The sequence below is a fragment of the Triticum urartu genome, chromosome 2A (genome assembly GCF_056163025.1).
Source record: "Triticum urartu cultivar PI428250 chromosome 2A, HENAU_Tu73, whole genome shotgun sequence".
Classification (NCBI taxonomy): domain Eukaryota; kingdom Viridiplantae; phylum Streptophyta; class Magnoliopsida; order Poales; family Poaceae; genus Triticum; species Triticum urartu.
Window position 1 is genome coordinate 16,568,167 of NC_141874.1, and position 20,235 is coordinate 16,588,401.

At 43.8% G+C, this 20,235-nt stretch overlaps 3 protein-coding genes and 1 pseudogene across 3 annotated transcripts; 2 read left to right on the forward strand and 2 right to left on the reverse strand.

Annotated features, from left to right (window-relative positions):
• The first annotated feature begins 1,149 nt into the window (after nucleotides 1-1,149).
• Nucleotides 1,150-1,701, forward strand: LOC147982947 (uncharacterized). The gene has a single exon (XM_087540594.1). It carries the CDS (start codon nucleotides 1,150-1,152, stop codon nucleotides 1,699-1,701), a length of 552 nt encoding a protein of 183 aa, XP_087396720.1.
• Nucleotides 1,702-3,875: 2,174 nt separating this feature from the next.
• On the reverse strand, nucleotides 3,876-5,137 carry LOC125534749 (putative 12-oxophytodienoate reductase 5 pseudogene; annotated as a pseudogene).
• On the forward strand, nucleotides 5,036-7,113 carry LOC125535116 (1-aminocyclopropane-1-carboxylate oxidase homolog 1). The gene is made up of 3 exons (XM_048698169.2): nucleotides 5,036-5,758; nucleotides 6,305-6,626; nucleotides 6,729-7,113. The coding sequence occupies exons 1-3, from the start codon at nucleotides 5,208-5,210 to the stop codon at nucleotides 6,981-6,983; spliced, it is 1,128 nt and encodes a 375-aa protein (XP_048554126.1). The 5' UTR covers nucleotides 5,036-5,207; the 3' UTR covers nucleotides 6,984-7,113.
• Nucleotides 7,114-7,360: 247 nt separating this feature from the next.
• LOC125535117 (putative 12-oxophytodienoate reductase 4) lies at nucleotides 7,361-8,790 on the reverse strand. Its single transcript, XM_087542755.1, has 2 exons — nucleotides 8,124-8,790; nucleotides 7,361-8,018 (listed from the first exon to the last, which is right to left on the reverse strand). The coding sequence occupies exons 1-2, from the start codon at nucleotides 8,647-8,649 to the stop codon at nucleotides 7,435-7,437; spliced, it is 1,110 nt and encodes a 369-aa protein (XP_087398881.1). The 5' UTR covers nucleotides 8,650-8,790; the 3' UTR covers nucleotides 7,361-7,434.
• Nucleotides 8,791-20,235: the final 11,445 nt, after the last annotated feature.

Genomic DNA, 20,235 nt, shown 5'->3' on the forward strand with positions numbered 1-20,235 from the left:
TAATTATATAATAAATATAAGGACGAATGTTTCCTATCACCTAGGGGTAGTTACCCTTATGTGAGTTTTGTATGTTGTATGTAGTATGTCTTTGTCAAAATCAAGAGTATGTACGCGTATTATATAGTATATAAAAATATTTGGGTAGGATATATTGTTGTGGAACATAGTAATTTCAAAAAAATTCCTACGCACACACAGGATCATGGTGATGCATAGCAACGAGAGGGGAGAGTGTGTCCACGTACCCTCGTAGACCGAAAACGAAAGCGTTAGCACAACGCGGCTGATGTAGTCGTACGTCTTCACGATCCGACCGAACAAGTACCGAACGCACGGCACCTCCGAGTTCAGCACACGTTCAACTCGATGACGTCCCTCGAACTTCGATCCAGCCGAGCTTTGAGGGAGAGTTCCGTCAGCATGACGGCGTGGTGACGATGATGATGTTCTACCGACGCAGGGCTTCGCCTAAGCACCGCTACGATATTATCGAGGTGGAATATGGTGGAGGGGGGCACTGCACATGGCAAAGAGATCAAGAGATCAATTGTTGTGTCTATGGGGTGCCCCCCTCATCCGTATATAAAGGGGGGGAGGAGAGGGCCGGCCAAGGGGAGAAGGCGCGCACAAGGGGGAGTCCTTTTCCTATTTGGAGAGGGAGAGGGAAGGAAGAGGAAGGAAGGAGGAAGGAAAGGGGGGGGCCGCCCCCCTCCCAATTCGGATTGGGCTTGGGGGGGGGGGGCCTCCCTTGCTCCTTTCCACTAAAGCCCATTAAGGCCCATATACCTCCCGGGGGTTCAGATAACCTCTCGGTGCTCCGGTATTATCCCAATCTCACTCGGAACCATTCCGGTGTCCAAATATAGTCGTCCAATATATCGATATCTATGTCTCGGACATTTCGAGATTCCTCGTCATGTCCGTGGTCACATCCGGGACTCCGAACTACCTTTGATACATCAAAACACATAAACTCATAATATAACCGTCATCGAACTTTAAGCGTGCGGACCCTACGGGTTCGAGAACTATGTAGACATGACCAAGACACATCTCTGGTCAATAACCAATAGCGGAACCTGAATGCTCATATTGGCAAGATGGCGATTGTCAGTTTGGGCTAGTAAGGGCGCTGATGATCTCAAGATGGACCTGGGGCTCTCACAAGAAGGTCCCAAGTTACTTGAGAGCATTAGCATCAACGACATCACAACGGGGTTGCCCAAATGGATTAAAAATCTCCCAAACCTTGTCGAGATAACTCTGCGCAAGACATCCTTGGCAGATGATTCTATTCGAATGCTTGGCCATCTTGTACAACTTCGATGCCTCACCCTCAGGCATGATTCATACGCAGAGAATAATCTCTTCTTCATCGCTGATGAGTTCATGAATATCCAATTTCTTGTCATCGAGGGTGCCTCCAACATTAAAACGATTCATTTCGATCTTGGCACAGCTCCCAAGCTTGAAAAGATTGTTTGGACCTTCACCAAGATGGACATCAGCGAGGACACCATTACTGGCCTCAGCAATCTTCCAAGCCTAAAAGAGTTGGAGCTCAATGGCGAGTTCGACCCATACCATGTGGAACAAGCTGTTGCACTACATTCAAGCTGTCCTATTTTCAGGCCAAAGATAATCCTCCAAGATCAACCGTTCAGTGCTGATTCGCATGATGTTTCTATCATGGAGTAAAACCTAACGACCCGCTATCTAGACTGGGCGTGCGTGTGCTCTGGGTGGAACTCCGGACTCCTATGCAGGCTTTAAAACTTACCTTCGTGGCTTTGTTACTGCATTATATTACTGTTGTGTGTGTGTGTGTGTGTGTGTCTTTCCAGAGTGTCAGTGTGTATGTGTGCTTCGTGTCTCATTGATGGTGTTGTGTTCCATTGTACTGCTTGTGTTGATGTGATTTGATTGGTGTGAAACATGTATTATACTGAATTATTTTATCAATAAATTGTTGTGTTACATTTCAGTATTCTTTTGAGGTTATCTGAGAGACTGAGATACCATCCGAGTAAACAACAGTCATCGGCCAATTCTAGCCGGAGCAAAGTCCATAAATCAGTCGATAAAGCGGGTCATCGATTTGTGCTCTAAACTCTGATGGAGTCATGGCATTTGCTATCCATAAATCATTGATCTGTCACTTTTCCTGAATTTGGTTCTTGTGCTTGCTAGTTCTACGGACTTCTTTATTAAAGGATGCTAAGTACTAGTTGATTAGCTGGGTTCAGATGCAGGTTTCAAGTAATTTCTTGTCCGTTTAGCGAAGCACCACACCTGAGAAATTAAGTTAGGGCCATCTCCAGCAGCTCTCCTTTTCCCAATAATTTTTAGACACGGGGAGAGTTGGACCAAAAAAAAACACGCTACAGTGGCTCCCCTTCCCAAATATTTTTATGTAATCACCAAAAAACACGAATATCCATTTCTGAGCCCAGGCTCATCTGCACCTGGTCAAGAAAAAATTCACGAAAAATAAAAGAAACAATTTTTTTATTTTGCATGGTAGGTAATTTGTTGTGTGGGGTGCGCTTCAAATTTCAAATCATTTAGACATATGAGTAGCTCTCAGTAAAAAAAATCAAATTGGGTCAGAACAGTACATGAATAGTAAACTTTTTTACAGACCCTGAATTTTTCTTTTTTGCTAAAAGCTACTCAGATGTCCAAATGAACTAAAATTTGGAGCGGAACTCACGCACCAAATTATCTATCATGCAAATATAATTAGAATTTTTTTAATCTTTTAGTATTTGTTTTGAATTATTTTTTTCAGCGCGGGTATAGATAAGGCTGGACACTGAATCGCTGCTTTTCGAAAAACACCGCAACTCCCACTTTATAGAGAGGGGAGTTACTTCTCCCTCAATACATGCCACGTCACTGAGCCACTGCCAATGCCCACCGCGCTGCCGTTTTGGGCAAATTTGATAATTTGCCACCCCTTACCTCCCCCTTTCATAATTTGCCCCCCCCCTCCCCCCCTGAGAATGACAGGTGGGGCCCGGGCCCACCCGTCATTGAGACAATGGGTGGCAAATTGTGAAAGGGGGAAGTAAGGGGTGGCAAATTATCAAATCGCCCGCCGTTTTCGTTGCCGGCGACACCACCCATCGTTGTCTCGAGAGAGATGTCTTATTGATAAGTGGGACATGTACGCCAGGTTTAGTATTGAGGATGGGTTTACTGGGGAACTGCAAAGCACTACATTAGAAAACCCCAATAACCACCTATTAGGGAGATTTCTTATTCTGTTTCTTTTCTTAATACCTATAATATATATTTATATTTATATATATAAATATACATTTAAAATAAAAGAGAGGATTGTTTTGAGCTGCTAGAGACACCGTTACTCCATTTTTATTAATACCTATAATATATATTTATATCTATGTTTATTATATATTATTACATAATATATATTCATTTACACTAATTCATTTACTAAAACGCGAGGGGGTGCCCCGCCAGTGCTGCGACCTCACATGCATTTCTCGACGGCTGCAGGGGGAGGAGGTTGAGGAGCATTGCTGGGTTGGGGGGGGGGGGGGGGGGGGGCAACTAAGGTTCGCCTCCCGTGTAGCACGAATAATTGAACACTTCCAAACTTTCAGAATATGGTATTTTTAAAATTGATCTTTCCAAATTTTAAAATTTCAATTTTAAAATTTTAAACACCCATAATGTTGCGATATTTTCACAGCCAGAAAATTCTACATAAAAAAGCTACATGTACCACGGAGCCTACGCGGGTAAAAAGGGAAGAGCTAAGAAAAAGATAAGGTTTCATTTGAAATTCATATGTCAATGAGTCAATGACACATTATTCACGGTAGAAACGACACAATATCAACCATTATTCATGGTTAAATGACACATCAAGGAAGAAACGGGTAGTCGGTGTAGCCGACGACGGGATCGGAGATGTAGAACGTCATCCTATTGTACTTGTTAAGCGGCGCATTGAGCTCTAGCCTCTTCGGTAGGTCTGGGTTTACCCCTATGTGACCGCCTTGTCCCCCTCCTCCCTGTCGTACCCGCCATTCGCGATAAAGGTGCCCTTGAAGGCCTCCCTGTAGGGCAGCAGCCGGTGCGGGACCACCGGCCGGCCGTTGACGAGGGCCATCCGGGGCTTGATCATGTGGAGGTAGAGGATGTCGTGGTCACTGAGCTTCGTGGCCATGTGGAGGCCAAGCGCGTGCGGGTCGGAGTCGTGGCTGTCCATGTAGTCCATGAAGGGCGAGAGGCGGATGCCCACGCGGTGGGACCCACCTCCTTGGCGACGGTGCCAACCACCTCCAACGCAAAGCGGCACCAGTTCTCCGGGCTGCCACCGTAGCCGTCGTCTCGGTCGTTGGCACTGTCCTTGAGGAACTGCTTGATGAGGTACCCGTTGCCGCCGTGGATCTCCACGCCGTCGAAACCTGGCACGTCGGCATTTAAAGCAAAGCAAAGTGTTAAATGCAAAACAGAGGAAAGCAGTGTAAAATGCAAACAAAAGATAGCGGAGTATATGTTCTCATGTATGTACCGGCGTTGATGGCATTCTGTGCTGCTTTCCTGAAGTCTTCCCTAACAGTACGATGACGAAGCAATAGTTCGACAACCTGTCTTGCAAGGGTGTCTCCCGGGCAGTAGTGTGTCAATAGATCTTAGGTTCTCGTCTATTGTGGTGGGCGGCTCATATGGCTCTTTGAAAACTTTGAGATGAGTTCAGCTTGTGCAGGTTTGATCTACTGTGGTTTGTTTATGAGATGTATGAAGAAAAGTCGAGTTGCGAGAGATCGCAGCTAGAGTCGACAACTATGGAGAACTTTCATGTAATTTTGTGTTTTATCTTGGCCTTCTGTTGTTTCTTTTGTTCGATCTGATGTACTCCCTCCGCCCCATAATGTAAGAGTGTTTATGACAGTACACTAGTGTCAAAAACGCTTTTACAAGTGTAGTTTTTTATAATTTATAGTCACATCGTTTAATTTTGAAAAAGAATATCCATGTGTACGCTGAGATTCTCAGCCCAAAATGCGTAGATTGGGGAGTGACAGCAGCAGCAGGCACCGGAGTTGTTGGCATGCATCCATCGCCGGTGATGCCGGCCCTTTCGACTCGTCCCCATCGCTGCTGTCGCGTCACAGTTGCAGCACGCTCACCAGGTAGCAGATAAGAGCACTCCAACCGCAAGGGCGATGACACCCACTCCACTAACCATGTCGGCCGCCTCCTCTCCTGTTGCCTACGACCGCGCGGCCGACCTCCGCGCGCTTGACGCCACCTTCGCCGGCGTCACCGGCCTCGTCGCCTCCGGCCTCACGCACGTCCCCCGCATCTTCCGCGTCCCTGAAGGCCACCACGACAAACAGGACACCACCGTCCTCGCCGGCGGCCAAGAAGAACCGGAGGCCATCCCAGTGATCGACCTTGGGAGGGGCGACCACGCGGCCGTGGTTGCCGCCGTCCGCCAGGCCGCCGCAGGGTGCGGGTTCTTCCAGGTGATAGGCCACGGCGTGCCGGAGGCGGCGATGGCCGCGGCGACGGACGCGGTGCGGGCGTTCCACGCGGCCGACGGCGGCGAGGGCACCGAGAAGGCGCGGCTCTACTCGCGTGACCCCGTCAAGCCGGTCAAGTACCAGTGCAACTTCGACCTCTACGAGTCGCCGGTGGCCAACTGGCGCGACACGCTCCACATCCGCATGGCCCCTGACCCGCCCAACGTCGGCGACATGCCGGAGACCTGCCGGTGAGTGCGGCCGATAAACTGCAAAAACATCTTATATTTATATTCACATTAACAAATACCTCTTGTTGAACCATAGTAGGTTGATAAAATTTACTGATTTACTATTCATTATCTATTCTCTGATTTTCTCAATGAGAGATAGTACTATTTACAATCATTATTTTTCTCTGGCCAGTTTCCCTCTTTCTCTTCTTTTTTTACAACAGTAGCAATCCACAGTTAGTACATATGGTACAATTTATACAAGCATGGAGTATGTATTGTTGTTAATGTGAATTCTACCTTGGTTATTGACAAAATGGCCAGGGATAAGTTCTACAATGATATTAATTTCAATAGAAAACATTTTTACTCCGGGGAATCAAAATTTCTTTACTTTCTATTGAACATCTTTTTTTCCTGAGAACTCACAGCAAAAAGATGTTCTATATAAAGTGAAGAATTTTCGATTCCTCGCAGCAAAAAGATGTTCTATAAAAAATCACTCGGCACTAGTGAGGAATCACTCTTGATCTGATCTATTGGGACTTAAATGTTGATTTGCAGTGATGCACTGCTTGAATATACCGAGCAAGTTAATAAATTGGGAAAAACTTTGTTTGAGCTGCTCTCCGAAGCTCTTGGGCTCAAACCAAGCTACCTAACAGACATGGAGTGCGACCAAGGACAGATCTTAATCTGCCACTATTACCCTCCCTGCCCTCAGCCTGAACTCGCAATCGGGACAAGCCGGCATTCAGACGCTGGCTTCCTGACCATACTCCTCCAAGATGAAGTCGGCGGACTACAGATCTTCAACGAGGACCGGTGGGTAGATGTCACGCCCACACCAGGAGCATTCATTGTGAACATCGGTGATCTCTTACAGGTATATAAATCGTGTCCATCCAACCCTAAATCCTTTGTTTAACAAATAAGCAGTGTGCTTGATCATTTTGAACTATATGTATTTTGTTAAAAAAATGTGCAGCTGATCTCCAATGACGGGTTCAGGAGTGTGGAGCATAGGGTGTTGGCGAAGAACGCTGCCCCTAGGGTGTCGATCGCATTCTTCTTCAGCACGCATTTCCATCCAGCCTCGACGAGGATTTATGGTCCAATCAAGGAGCTGTTGTCTGAAAAGAACAAACCATTGTATAGGGAAACCCTCGTGAGAGATTACATGAAACATTACTTCTCCATAGGGTTAGATGCAAAAACTGCTATTTCTGATTTCCGGTTATGAATTTGTAGTTTGTGAAGGAGAGTTTGTGTTGTGTTGGTGCAGACAACACCGATGTATACCTGGAACAGGAATAAATGAGCTGTGTGTATTGCTAAGAAATGGATAGTAAAACTACAATATCTTTCTAGCATATTGCATATAGGCTACAAGGGTCATCTAAATTGTCCGGTAAAATCAAATTATATAAATGCCAGGCCTTGGGATTTTCCAACAATTATTTGACACTTTCAAACTTTTGGAATTCAAAAATTTGAAAATTGATCTTTCAATATTTTTAAATTTAATCTTTCAAAACTTTAACACTCAGAATTTGTGACTTCTGAAAAATTGTACATAAGAAAGCCACATTGTACATGTGGGAAAAAAGGAAGAGCCAAGAAAAAGAAAAGGTTCCATTTGAATTTCACATGGCAATATATGGATCAATCATTATTCATGGTTCGATGACACATCAAGGAAGAAACGGATAGTCGGTGTAGCCGACGACGGGATCGGAGATGTAGAACGTCAACCTATTGTATTTGTTAAGCGGCGCGTTGAGCTCTAGCCTCTTGGGCAGGTCTGGGTTTGCCAGAAAGAGCCGCCCGAAGGAGACAAGGTCGGCGTACCCTGATGCGACCGCCTTGTCCCCCTCCTCCCGGTCGTACCCGCCATTCGCGATAAAGATGCCCTTGAAGGCCTCTCTGTAGGGCAGCAGCCGGTGCGGGACCACCCGCCGGCCGTCGACGAGGGCCATCCGTGGCTCGATCATGTGGAGGTAGAGGATGCCGTGGTCGTTGAGCTTTGTGGCCATGTGGAGGCCAAGCGCGTGCGGATCGGAGTCGTGACAGTCCATGTAGTCCATGAAGGGCGAGAGGCGGATGCCCACACGATGGGCGCCCACCTCCTTGACGACGGCGTCCACCACCTCGAGCGCGAAGCGGCACCGGTTCTTCAGGCTGCCGCCGTAGCCGTCGTCCCGGTCATTGGCACTGTCTTTGAGGAACTGCTCGATGAGGTACCCATTGCCGCCGTGGATCTCCACGCCGTCGAAGCCTGGTCCGTTGGTGCAAAGAAGGGTGTTAGAATCAAAGCAGAGGAAAGCAGAGCGTAAATGCAAAGCAGAGGAGAGCAGAGTGTAAAATGTTCTCCTGTACGTACCGGCGTTGATGGCGTTCCGTGCTGCTTTCCTGAAGTCGTCGACGATCATGGGGATCTCCTCCATGGCCAGCCTCCTGGGCGGCGAGAACTCCTCGGTGGAGCCGTCGTGCCTGACCTGCGGGCCGACCATCCTCTCGGTGCTGGACACGGGCGCGGCGCCGCCGGGCTGGAACCCGTACTTCGACACGCGGCCGACGTGCCAGAGCTGGCAGAAGAAGAGGGCGCCCTTGGCGTGCACGGCGTCGACGACGGGCCGCCACGCGTCCGCCTGCTCGGCCGTCCAGACGCCGGGGGTGTCGGTGTACCCCTGCGCCGTGTCGGAGACCCCCGTGGCCTCCGTGATGAGCATCCCGCCGGGCGTGGCGCGCTGCCCGTAGTAGACGGTGGCGTGCGGCTGCGGCACGTTGCCGTAGGAGCGCTGCCGCGTGAGCGGGGCCAGCACCACCCGGTGGGCGAGGTCGAGCGACGGGCCCATCTTGTACGGCGTCATCAGCGGGATGGGCTTCGACTCGGCCTGCCGCTCCATTGCTGCCAGCTCCTGAGCTCTGATCTTTGATCAATGGAGATGGGCGGTTGAGCTGGAGGCATCCATTAATTTATACAGCACACTGCATACGCCATGGCATCTGTGAGATTATAGGAGTATATAATATGTGAAAATGGTGTGAGATTCGGACTGTCCACGTCGTATCCATACTAGTTCCCATTTGAGTAAGGTGAGGACTGTGGATCATGTGGGCGAGGGAAGGGGAGAAGAGAGTGGCAGGTGGCGACTGTAGTGGCGGCTATAATGGTCAAGAAAGGTGGAGGCTGCTAGGATCATGGGTCAAAATTATGCAGCTGCAACTTGCAGCATCGATGGTGATGCGTCATCCATGACCAATTATCCTATCAGGTCACCGTCATGCATCAAACCCTGTCGATGTTGGCATAAAACAACCACGCTGAAACCAAGCCTCTTCTCAACATTGACACTAGGCCTACTTGATTTACACGCTCAAAAAATGTTAGTTTCTGCTTAACTGAGCACGCAGAGCTTGTGCCCACAAAAATAGTACTCCCTCCGGGTTTTTTTTTCACATATTAGTTTTTCTCTAAGTTTATTTTTTTTAAGTATGACCACATTTATAGAAAAATTGCAACATTCACTCCATAGCATTTGATCCATCATAAAATGTATTGCCCTTATTATATTTATCTGGTATTGCAGATATTATTATATTTCTATATAAATTATCAGTTTTGCTAAGTCTCAGTCGATACTATATTCTTTTGATCTTGCATGAAAATTCATACAAAAAATTTCTTTCTAGTTTTGCCTTTTTCCTTCTTATATACTATCACTTAACTAAGACTTGGTTAAGTCTCAGTCAACTGAGATCTAGCCACACCCATAAATTATATCAAACTTTAGAAAGTTTGGCTTAAGACAGAACTAATATCTCTACTACTTATTATTACTTCTCCACTACTTAAAAAAGAATAGTGTTTCGTTTCCTGCCAGCCGGAGTGCTTCTTCCAACCTTAAATTCTTTGCCAACTTTGATTCCTTGAAACCCGTCTTACTGTCTCGCCTTTTATTGACTTACCGATAGACTTATGTTTTCTTTGGTAAACCAATAAGTGATTTCTCTACTACTTATAAGAAAGGATAGTGTTCAATTTCCTGACAGGCGGAGTGCTTCGTCCAACCTTCCATTCTTTTACCAAACGAGACAATATCAGGTGGAAACCACATTTTCAGTGGAAGCTTGGAAACCTGAGCACAGGCTGTTGGATCCTATGTGTATGGACTAGATCCATCCATCATTGCTACCTGCTATTTGCAAATAAACGCCCGCTGGGTTGCAATGATATTTTGCACATAACCCCTCGGTGTTTACAAGTCATCAAAGCTAGCATCGTCGCCCCATGTCTCCACGTAGACGTTTTGTACCAGCGGTGTGAAACTAGTTGCAATCAACACGGGGTAAGCAAGTAAATTTTTTGATATTATATCAGCAAACGCCTCATTTGGGTAAACAAAACAACAGTACACTCTCTCAACACAATTCTGCCAAAGGCAAGTAAAGCAAACAGTTCAATACAAAGATGCTAGGAGTAGAATTAGAACTCTGTCCAACAGAACTCTACCCCTGAAAAAGAGAACTCTGCCCAGTTCCTAGTAAATTTAAGTAAAGCAAACGACTCAATACAACAGCCGAAACCACGACCAAACACTTGCACTTTACAGAGCACATTCTAACAACTGGAACCATTGCCTAGAACAAATTAAAGTAAATCAAACAGTTCAGTTGCACATAGTGCTGATTATGTAGCACCAATATGAGTCAGTCAAATTCAATAATGCATCACTTCAGTACATAAGTACATCAGTTAAGATAATGGTCCGAAAACAGTAATTAACAGTGATGGCAAATCTGCGGATTTGTACATCAGTCATTCAACACCTAGTTCTAGTACACTAGGAGAAGAAAAAACCAATGCAGTACTATTAGTCCTAATAACTTGCAGAAATCTTGCCACCAAGCAACCTGAAAGAAGAGTTGAATCGGTCAGGCAATAGAAACTAATTGCAATACCTAATCTCAGCTCACTTCACTAATCAATAGCAATAGAAACTAAACCTGATGGCAAACATCATTTCTACAATTTTCTATGTTCAACCAGTTCCAACATCTTTCTTATTTCCCATCGTACTACACACAATTCTATCGCCATAAGAGTTCCTTGTTGCTGCATTAAGGGTGTGTTTGTTTGGGCTGCAAGTTTCACGGTTGGAGGTTTTGTAACTCTAAATGACTTGATTGTGTCTTTGCTGCAGATGGCTACTCTACACAGAATTTTAACTGAAATTACTGTTTTCAATAGTTTAAACAATGTATTTAAATGAGTTTCATATATAATTTGCTGATTATATAAGTTCAATCATCTATTCCACATGTTGACTTAAATGAAATGACTGGGTTGTAAGTTAATCTATTCCACATGTATTTAAACTACACATGAATGTTTTCAGCCAAAAAATGATGTAAAGATGGCACTAGCAGTACCAGTTCACTGTCAATAGGATTAGTACCAATGGCACACATTCTTTTTCTCGCTGTCAATCACACTACTAGCAGTAGCACACACACATAAATTAATCTAGCAAATTTGCAGAAGCACGTACAAGCCCTAGACACCACTCGAGCTTTCTAAATTCACATACTTATCATCATCTAAATTCCATCTAGGCAGTAGTAGTAGCAGTTCATAGACATATATCAATTTTCATTAGACCACGGTCGCACAGAGCACACACTCTAGGCACATATAGTCATAGACGTATATAACACTTAATTAGGAGAAAATAAATTATACCTTCCAATTTCTTCAAGACCAACATCTGCATCTGCTGACAATATGCCACTACTTCGTTCCCTCTCCTACTTCCTTCAAAGGATGTGCTGATCCTAGAGGAGACAACCCAATTAGCTACGACCTTGTCCCCTCGTCTATTTGCTTTGCAACTCTAGCCCAATCTAGGGAAGAGGGAACCACTAGATGAGCCACGGGAGGAGAACAGGGGAAAGCAGAAAACATGGACACTAGACATCCTCATACCTGGGGACCTAGATCCAGCACGACGTCGTTGGGGAACGCTCGGACGAGTACTGACACGGTTGGCCGGACAATCGCCGGAGAGGAATCAGCTGCGCCGCTTGCTGACCGCAGGCCCACCACGAAACGCTCGGAGGAGGACTGTCACTGCTGGCGGGACAATCACCAGAGAGGATTTACCCGCTTGCTGGCCGCTTGCTAGCCCAGAGCAGAACGAGGGGGTCCTGCTGGAGGGAAGCATTGTCTCCTAACCCTAGCTTCCCATGGTAGGAACTCGAATCGGGATTGGATGCCGCCATGGGGAAAGGTATGAGACGACTCAGCCTCGGCATGCTTCTGTACCGAAGTACAAAATTATTGCGGGGTCCAATTTGCAATTTGTACGTACTCCCATCTCGCAGCGCACATTTCCAATCCAACGACAGCAGATCAAGTTTCCATGTTTCCGTTGAATGTACGATTTGCACTAGATATGTACTCTTACCAAATATCATTCCTCGAAACCCACCTTAACTGTCCCATCTTCTACTTGCTGAATAAACTTATGTTTTCTTTGGTAAATCAATAAGTGATTACAAAAAAATATAATATATGGACAATAAAAAATAATGGCTTCATGAACCAGTCTTGTAATCAGTTATGTCTGTATGATATCAAGTATGTCAAGGCTCATGTTAGCATGACTCCTAGGCAGGCACGGGCGACCCTACAATTTTGCGAATTGGTGCATGACAACAGTTTTGTGCTGCATGATCTTTTCAAAAAAAAATTGTGTCGAATCAGTGGTACGACAACCTGCCTTGCATGTTATTTACTTATGAAACCTCTTCCAAGTTCTTTACTAGATTCATATACTCTAAAACACTCTAGCAAGTTCTATAGATATTTAAGATATTATGGATACATACACAATAAAAACACTATGATGTGGTCCGATGCAATCAATCAAGTCATATAGACATCCCTTTAATGGAGAATACTCACCAAGCATGAAAAACACTTAAATTGATTTATTTGTGGGGTAACGTGATATTATTTGTTTGGGCGAGTGAAAATCACTATACTTCAGCGGAAAATTAGTTAAGAAAGGATAAAAAAGTTCAGTACAAATTAATAAGCATATTGTAGTGAGGTGGACAATCATCATCCGAGAAATAGAACTGAAGCAAAGCACAACTAGTTTAATTTAAATTCAGCAATATTAGAGAAATTGCTTATACTGGTCCGCTGAATTCCACATCAACATACAGGGATATTCATCCCACCCTTCTATAAAATTAATTAAATAAAATTATCTCCAAAGCAGTGGATAGATTTTAATTAAATTACTTATCTTAAGAACAACGAAATACCTCACCCTGCAATGGCAATCAGACTATTGTTTCAACTCAATATTTTTTATAACTTCACAAAAAACATTTAGCTAAATAATAATTGTGTTGACTCCTGTTTCTAACAGAAAAAGTTTTCTCATAGTTCTTATTTCAATGGTTATATATTAATTTTCTCAAAATATTGTTTCTCACACCATTTTCGTAGGAGATATGCCCTAGAGGCAATAATAAATGCTATTACTTATCTCCATGTTCATAATTATGTTTATGTTCCATGCTATAACTGATATGGTTCTCGAGTCTGCAATAACACGAGCCTCGGAGGAAGACTCATATGCACGTGTGGAATAATAAACGGTAATAATTATTCCTAGTCTGGCCTCTAAGACTAGCTCAAGTGTTGCATGATGATTCTGTTTTCCTGGTCATGGGCATGTCTATGCCAGCAACTTTGAGGGCACAATGTTAAGAGAACATTTGTGTTGAATCGACCCGAATTGATGTTATACTATGAGATTCGTTCGTCACAAATTAATGATACAAAACACAGAGACGGTTAACGTTTGCATAACTCCTTAGACCATGAGAGTATCAAGTTTCTTCATACTTGCTTCATGAACTTTGGGGTTCGTTAAACGTCATCCGTAAATGGGTGGCTATTACAACGGCTTACGGGTTCATGGAAAAGTGTGTCAAGTAACTTGATAGCTCAAGATTGGGATTTGCTCCTCCGACGATGGAGAGATATTCTCGAGCCCTCTCGGTGTTACGGTATCCATCATCGTCTGGCCAGACACAGTGTGATTTGATCACAGGGATGCCGTGACACGGAAACGAGAAAAGAGAACAAAATCGGTAACGAGGTAACTAGCATAGTGCACAAGTCGTTGATCCATGGGGATGCAACTAAATCTCACCTCGGGTATTTGTAACATATCACGAAGCAATAGGAATAGGACACGGCAACTGGGGGTTCACTTGAATATCCATTCGTGTGGGTATAGGGGTCAATATGGGTGTCCACGACTCCGATGTTGATCATTGATCGGAAGGGGTTCCAGTTCATGTCTATACTTCACCGAGCCTATAGGGTCACACGCTTAAGAGTCATCTATCTGCTGAATACTAGACAGGGAGTCTGAGAGAAAGTCACCGGAAAAGTTTCGGAGACAACGGAAGAGTTCCGGAGAGAGAACACCGAAAGAGTTTCGGTAAAACCGAAAAGTTGTTTCGGAATATATTATTAGGTCAAAATGGTTTCGGCACTCGCCTGGAAATTCTTAGAGGACCCCATAATTGGTCTCGCAACTTTTGGGAATTTTCGGAGAGAAAAAACCGAAAATGTTCCGGAGGTGTCGTAACCGCCGTTGTTGCTTTTGTTGGGGAACGTAGTAATTTCAAAATTTTCCTACGCACACGCAAGATCATGGTGATGCATAGCAACGAGAGGGGAGAGTGTTGTCCACGTACCCTCGTAGACCGAAAGCGGAAGCGTTAGCACAACGCGGTTGATGTAGTCGTACGTCTTCATGGCCCGACCGATCAAGCACCAAAACTACGGCACCTCCGAGTTCTAGCACACATTCAGCTCGATGACGATCCCCGGACTCCGATCCAGCAGAATGTCGGGGAAGAGTTCCGTCAACACGACGGCGTGGTGACGATCTTGATGTTCTACTGTCGCAGGGCTTCGCCTAAGCACCACTACAATATTATTGAGGACTATGGTGGAGGGGGGCACCGCACACGCCTAAGAGATCAATGATCAACTGTTGTGTCTATGGGGTGCCCCCCTGCCCCCGTATATAAAGGAGCAAGGGAGGGAGGCGGCCAGCCTAGGAGGAGGGTGCGCCAAGGGGGGAGTCCTACTCCCACCGGGAGTAGGACTCCTCCTTCCCTTGTTGGAGTAGGAGAGAAGGAAAGAGGGGGAGAGGAACAAGGAAAAGTGGGCTGCACCCCTTGTCCAATTCGGACCAGAGGGGGGGCGCGCGCCTCCTTCCTTTTGGCCTCTCTCCTCTATTCCCGTATGGCCCAATAAGGCCCATATACTCCCCGGCGAATTCCCGTAACTCTCCGGTACTCCGAAAAATACCCGAATCACTCAGAACCTTTCCGATGTCCGAATATAGTCGTCCAATATATCGATCTTTACGTCTCGACCATTTCGAGACTCCTCGTCATGTCCCCGATCTCATCCGGGACTCCGAACTCCTTCGGTATATCAAAACTCATAAACTCATAATATAACTGTCATCGAAACCTTAAGCGTGCGGACCCTACGGGTTCGAGAACTATGTAGACATGACCGAGACACGTCTACGGATTCGATCGTCGGTATCTCAATACCTAGTTCAATCTTGTTACCGGCAAGTCTCTTTACTCGTTCCGTAATACATCATCTCGCAACTAACTCATTAGTTGCAATGCTTGCAAGGCTTATAGTGATGTGCATTACTGAGTGGGCCCAGAGATACCTCTCCGACAATCGGAGTGACAAATCCTAATCTCGAAATACGCCAACCCAACAAGTACCTTCGGAGACACCTGTAGAGCACCTTTATAATCACCCAGTTACGTTGTGACGTTTGGTAGCACACAAAGTGTTCCTCCGGTAAACGGGAGTTGCATAATCTCATAGTCATAGGAACATGTATAAGTCATGAAGAAAGCAATAGCAACAAACTAAACGATCAAGTGCTATGCTAACGGAATGGGTCAAGTCAATCACATCATTCTCCTAATGATGTGATCCCGTTAATCAAATGACAACTCATGTCTATGGTTAGGAAACATAACCATCTTTGATCAATGAGCTAGTCAAGTAGAGGCATACTAGTGACACTCTGTTTGTCTATGTATTCACACATGTATTATGTCTTCGGTTAATACAATTATAGCATGAATAATAAACATTTATCATGAAATAAGGAAATAAATAATAACTTTATTATTGCCTCTAGGGCATATTTCCTTCAGTCTCCCACTTGCACTAGAGTCAATAATCTAGTTCACATCGCCATGTGATTTAATACCAATAGTTCACATCACCATGTGATTAACACCCATAGTTCACATAAACATGTGACCAACACCCAAAGGGTTTACTAGAGTCAATAATCTAGTTCACATCGCTATGTGATTAACACCCAAAGAGTACTAAGGTGTGATCATGTTTTGCTTGTGAGAGAAGTTTAGTCAACGGGTCTGCCACATTCAGATCCGTAAGTATTTTGCAAATTTCTATGTCAACAATGCTCTGCACGGAGCTACTCTAGCTAATTGCTCCCACTTTCAATATGTATCCAGATTGAGATTTAGAGTCATCTGGATCAGTGTCAAAATTAGCATCAACGTAACCCTTTACGACGAGCCTTTTTGTCACCTCCATAACCGAGAAACATATCCTTATTCCACTAAGGATAATTTTGACCGCTGTCTAGTGATCTACTCCTAGATCACTATTGTACTCCCTTGCCAAACTCAGGGCAGGGTATACAATAGGTCTGGTACACAACATGGCATACTTTGTCGAACCTATGGCTGAGGCATAGGGAATGACTTTCATTTTCTATCTATCTTCTGCCGTGGTCGGGTTTTGAGTCTTACTCAACTTCACACCTTGTAACACAGGCAAGAACTCCTTCTTTGACTTTTCCATTTTGAACTATTTCAAAATCTTGTCAAGGTATGTGCTCATTGAAAAACTTATCAAGTGTCTTGATCTATCTCTATAGATCTTGATGCTCAATATGTAAGTAGCTTCACCGAGGTCTTTCTTTGAAAAACTTCTTTCAAACATTGCTTTATGCTTTGCAGAATAATTCTACATTATTTCCGATCAACAATATGTCATTCACATATACTTATCAGAAATGTTGTAGTGCTCCCACTCACTTTCTTGTAAATACAGGCTTCACCACAAGTCTGTATAAAACTATATGCTTTGATCAACTTATCAAAGCGTATATTCCAACTCCGAGATGCTTGCACCAGTCCATAGATGGATCGCTGGAGCTTGCATATTTTGTTAGTACCTTTAGGATTGACAAAACCTTCTGGTTGTATCATATACAACTCTTCTATAATAAATCCATTAAGGAATGTAGTTTTGTTTATCCATTTGCCAGATTTCATAAAATGTGGCAATTGCTAACATGATTCGGACAGACTTAAGCATATATACGAGTGAGAAACTCTCATCGTAGTTAACACCTTGAACTTGTCGAAAACCTTTTTGCGACAATTCTAGCTTTGTAGATGGTAACACTAATATCAGCGTCCGTCTTCCTCTTGAAGATCCATTTAATCTCAATGGCTCGCCGATCATTGGGCAAGTCAATCAAAGTCCATACTTTGTTCTCATACATGGATCTTATCTCAGATTTCATGGCCTCAAGCCATTTCGCAGAATCTGGGCTCATCATCGCTTTCTCATAGTTCGTAGGCTCGTCATGGTCAAGTAACATGACCTCTAGAACAGGATTACCGTACCACTCTGGTGCGAATCTCACTCTGGTTTACCTACGAGGTTTCGGTAGTAACTTGATCTGAAGTTACATGATCATCATCATTAGCTTCCTCACTAATTGGTGTAGTAGTCACAGGAACAGATTTCTATGATGAACTACTTTCCAATAAGGGAGCAGGTACAGTTACCTCATTAAGTTCTACTTTCCTCCCACTCACTTCTTTCGAGAGAAACTCCTTCTCTAGAAAGGATCCATTCTCAGCAATGAATATCTTGCCTTCGGATCTGTGATAGAAGGTGTACCCAACATTTTCTTTTGGGTATCCTATGAAGACGTACTTCTCCGATTTGGGTTTGAGCTTATCAGGTTGAAACTTTTTCACATAAGCAATACAACCTCAAACTTTAAGAAACGACAGCTTAGGTTTTTGCCAAACCATAGTTCATACGGTGTCGTCTCAACGGATTTAGATGGTGCCCTATTTAACGTGAATGCAGCTGTCTCTAATGCATAACCCCAAAACGATAGCGGTAAATCAGTAAGAGACGTCATAGATCGCACCATATCTAATAAAGTACGGTTACGACGTTCAGACACACCATTACACTGTGGTGTTCCAGGTGGCGTGAGTAGTGAAACTATTTCACAATGTTTTAACTGAAGGCCAAACTCGTAACTCAAATATTTTCCTTCTGCGATCATATCATAGAAACTTTTATTTTTGTTACGATGATTCTCCACTTCACTCTGAAATTTTTCAAACTTTTCAAATGTTTCAGGTTTGTGTTTCATCAAGTAGATATACTCATATCTGCTCAAATCATCTGTGAAGATCAGAAAATAATGATACCTATCGCGAGCCTCAATATTCATCGGACCACATACATCAGTATGTATGATTTCCAACAAATTTGTTGATTGCTCCATTGTTCCGGAGAACGGAGTCTTAGTCATCTTGCCCATGAGGCATGGTTCGCAAGCATCAATTGATTCATAATCAAGTGATTCCAAAAGCCCATTAGCATGGATTTTCTTCATGCGTTTTACACTAATATGACCTAAACGACAGTGCCACAAATAAGTTGCACTATCATTATTAACTTTGCATCTTTTGGTTTCAATATTATGAATATGTGTATCACTACGATCGAGATCCAACGAACCATTTTCATTGGGTGTGTAACCATATAAGGTTTTATTCATGTAAATAAAACAACAATTTATTCTCTTACTTAAATGAATAACCGTATTGCAATAAACATGATCAAATCATATTCATGCTCAATGCAAACACCAAATGACACTAATTTAGGTTCAACACTAATCCCGAAAGTATAGGGAGTGTGCGATGATGATCATATCAATCTTGGAACCACTTCTAACACACATCGTCACTTCACCCTTAACTAGTCTCTGTTCATTCTGCAACTCCCGTTTCGAGTTACTACTCTTAGCAACTGAACCAGTATCAAATACCGAGGGGTTGCTACGAACACTAGTAAAATACACATCAATAATATGTATATCAAATATACCTTTGTTCACTTTGCCATCCTTCTTATCCGCCAAATACTTGGGGTAGTTCCGCTTCCAATGACCACTCCCTTTGAAGTAGAAGCACTCAGTTTCAGGCTTCGGTCCAGACTTGGGTTTTTCACTTGAGCAGCAACTTGTTTGCCGTTCTTCTTGAAGTTCCCCTTTCTTCCCTTTGTCCCTTCACTTGAAACTAGTGGTTTTGTTTACCATCAACACTTGATGCTTTTCTTGATTTCTACCTTCGTCAATTTAAGCATCGCGAAGAGCTTGGGAATCGTTTCCGTTATCCCTTGCATATTATAGTTCATCACGAAATTCTACTAACTTGGTCATGGTGACTAGAGAATTCTGTCAATCACTATTTTATCTGGAAAATTAACTCCCACTTGATTCAAGCGATTGTAGTACCCAGACAATCTGAGCACATGCTCGCTGCTTGAGCTATTCTCCTCCATCTTTTAGCTATAGAACTTGTTGGAAACTTCATATCTCCCAACTCGGGTATTTTCTTGAAATATTAACTTCAACTCCTGGAACATCTCATATGTTCCATGATGTTAGAAACGCCTTTGAAGTCCTGATTGAAGGAAATATGCCCTAGAGGCAATAATAAAGTTATTATTTATTTCCTTATATCATGATAAATGTTTATTATTCATGCTATAATTGTATAAACCGGAAACATAATACATGTGTGAATACATAGACAAACAGAGTGTCACTAGTATGCCTCTACTTGACTAGCTCGTTAATCAAAGATGGTTATGTTTCCTAACCATAAACAAAGAGTTGTTATTTGATTAACGGGATCACATCATTAGGTGAATGATCCGATTGACATGACCCATTCCATTAGCTTAGCACCCGATCGTTTAGTATGTTGCTATTGCTTTCTTCATGACTTATACATGTTCCTATGACTATGAGATTATGCAACTCCCGTTTGCCGGAGGAACACTTTGTGTGCTACCAAACGTCACAACGTAAATGGGTGATTATAAAGGTGCTCTACAGGTGTCTCCAAAGGTACATGTTGGGTTGGCGTATTTCGAGATTAGGATTTGTCACTCCGATTGTCGGAGAGGTATCTCTGGGCCCTCTCGGTAATACACATCACATAAGCCTTGCAAGCATTGCAACTAATGAGTTAGTTGTGAGATGATGTATTAC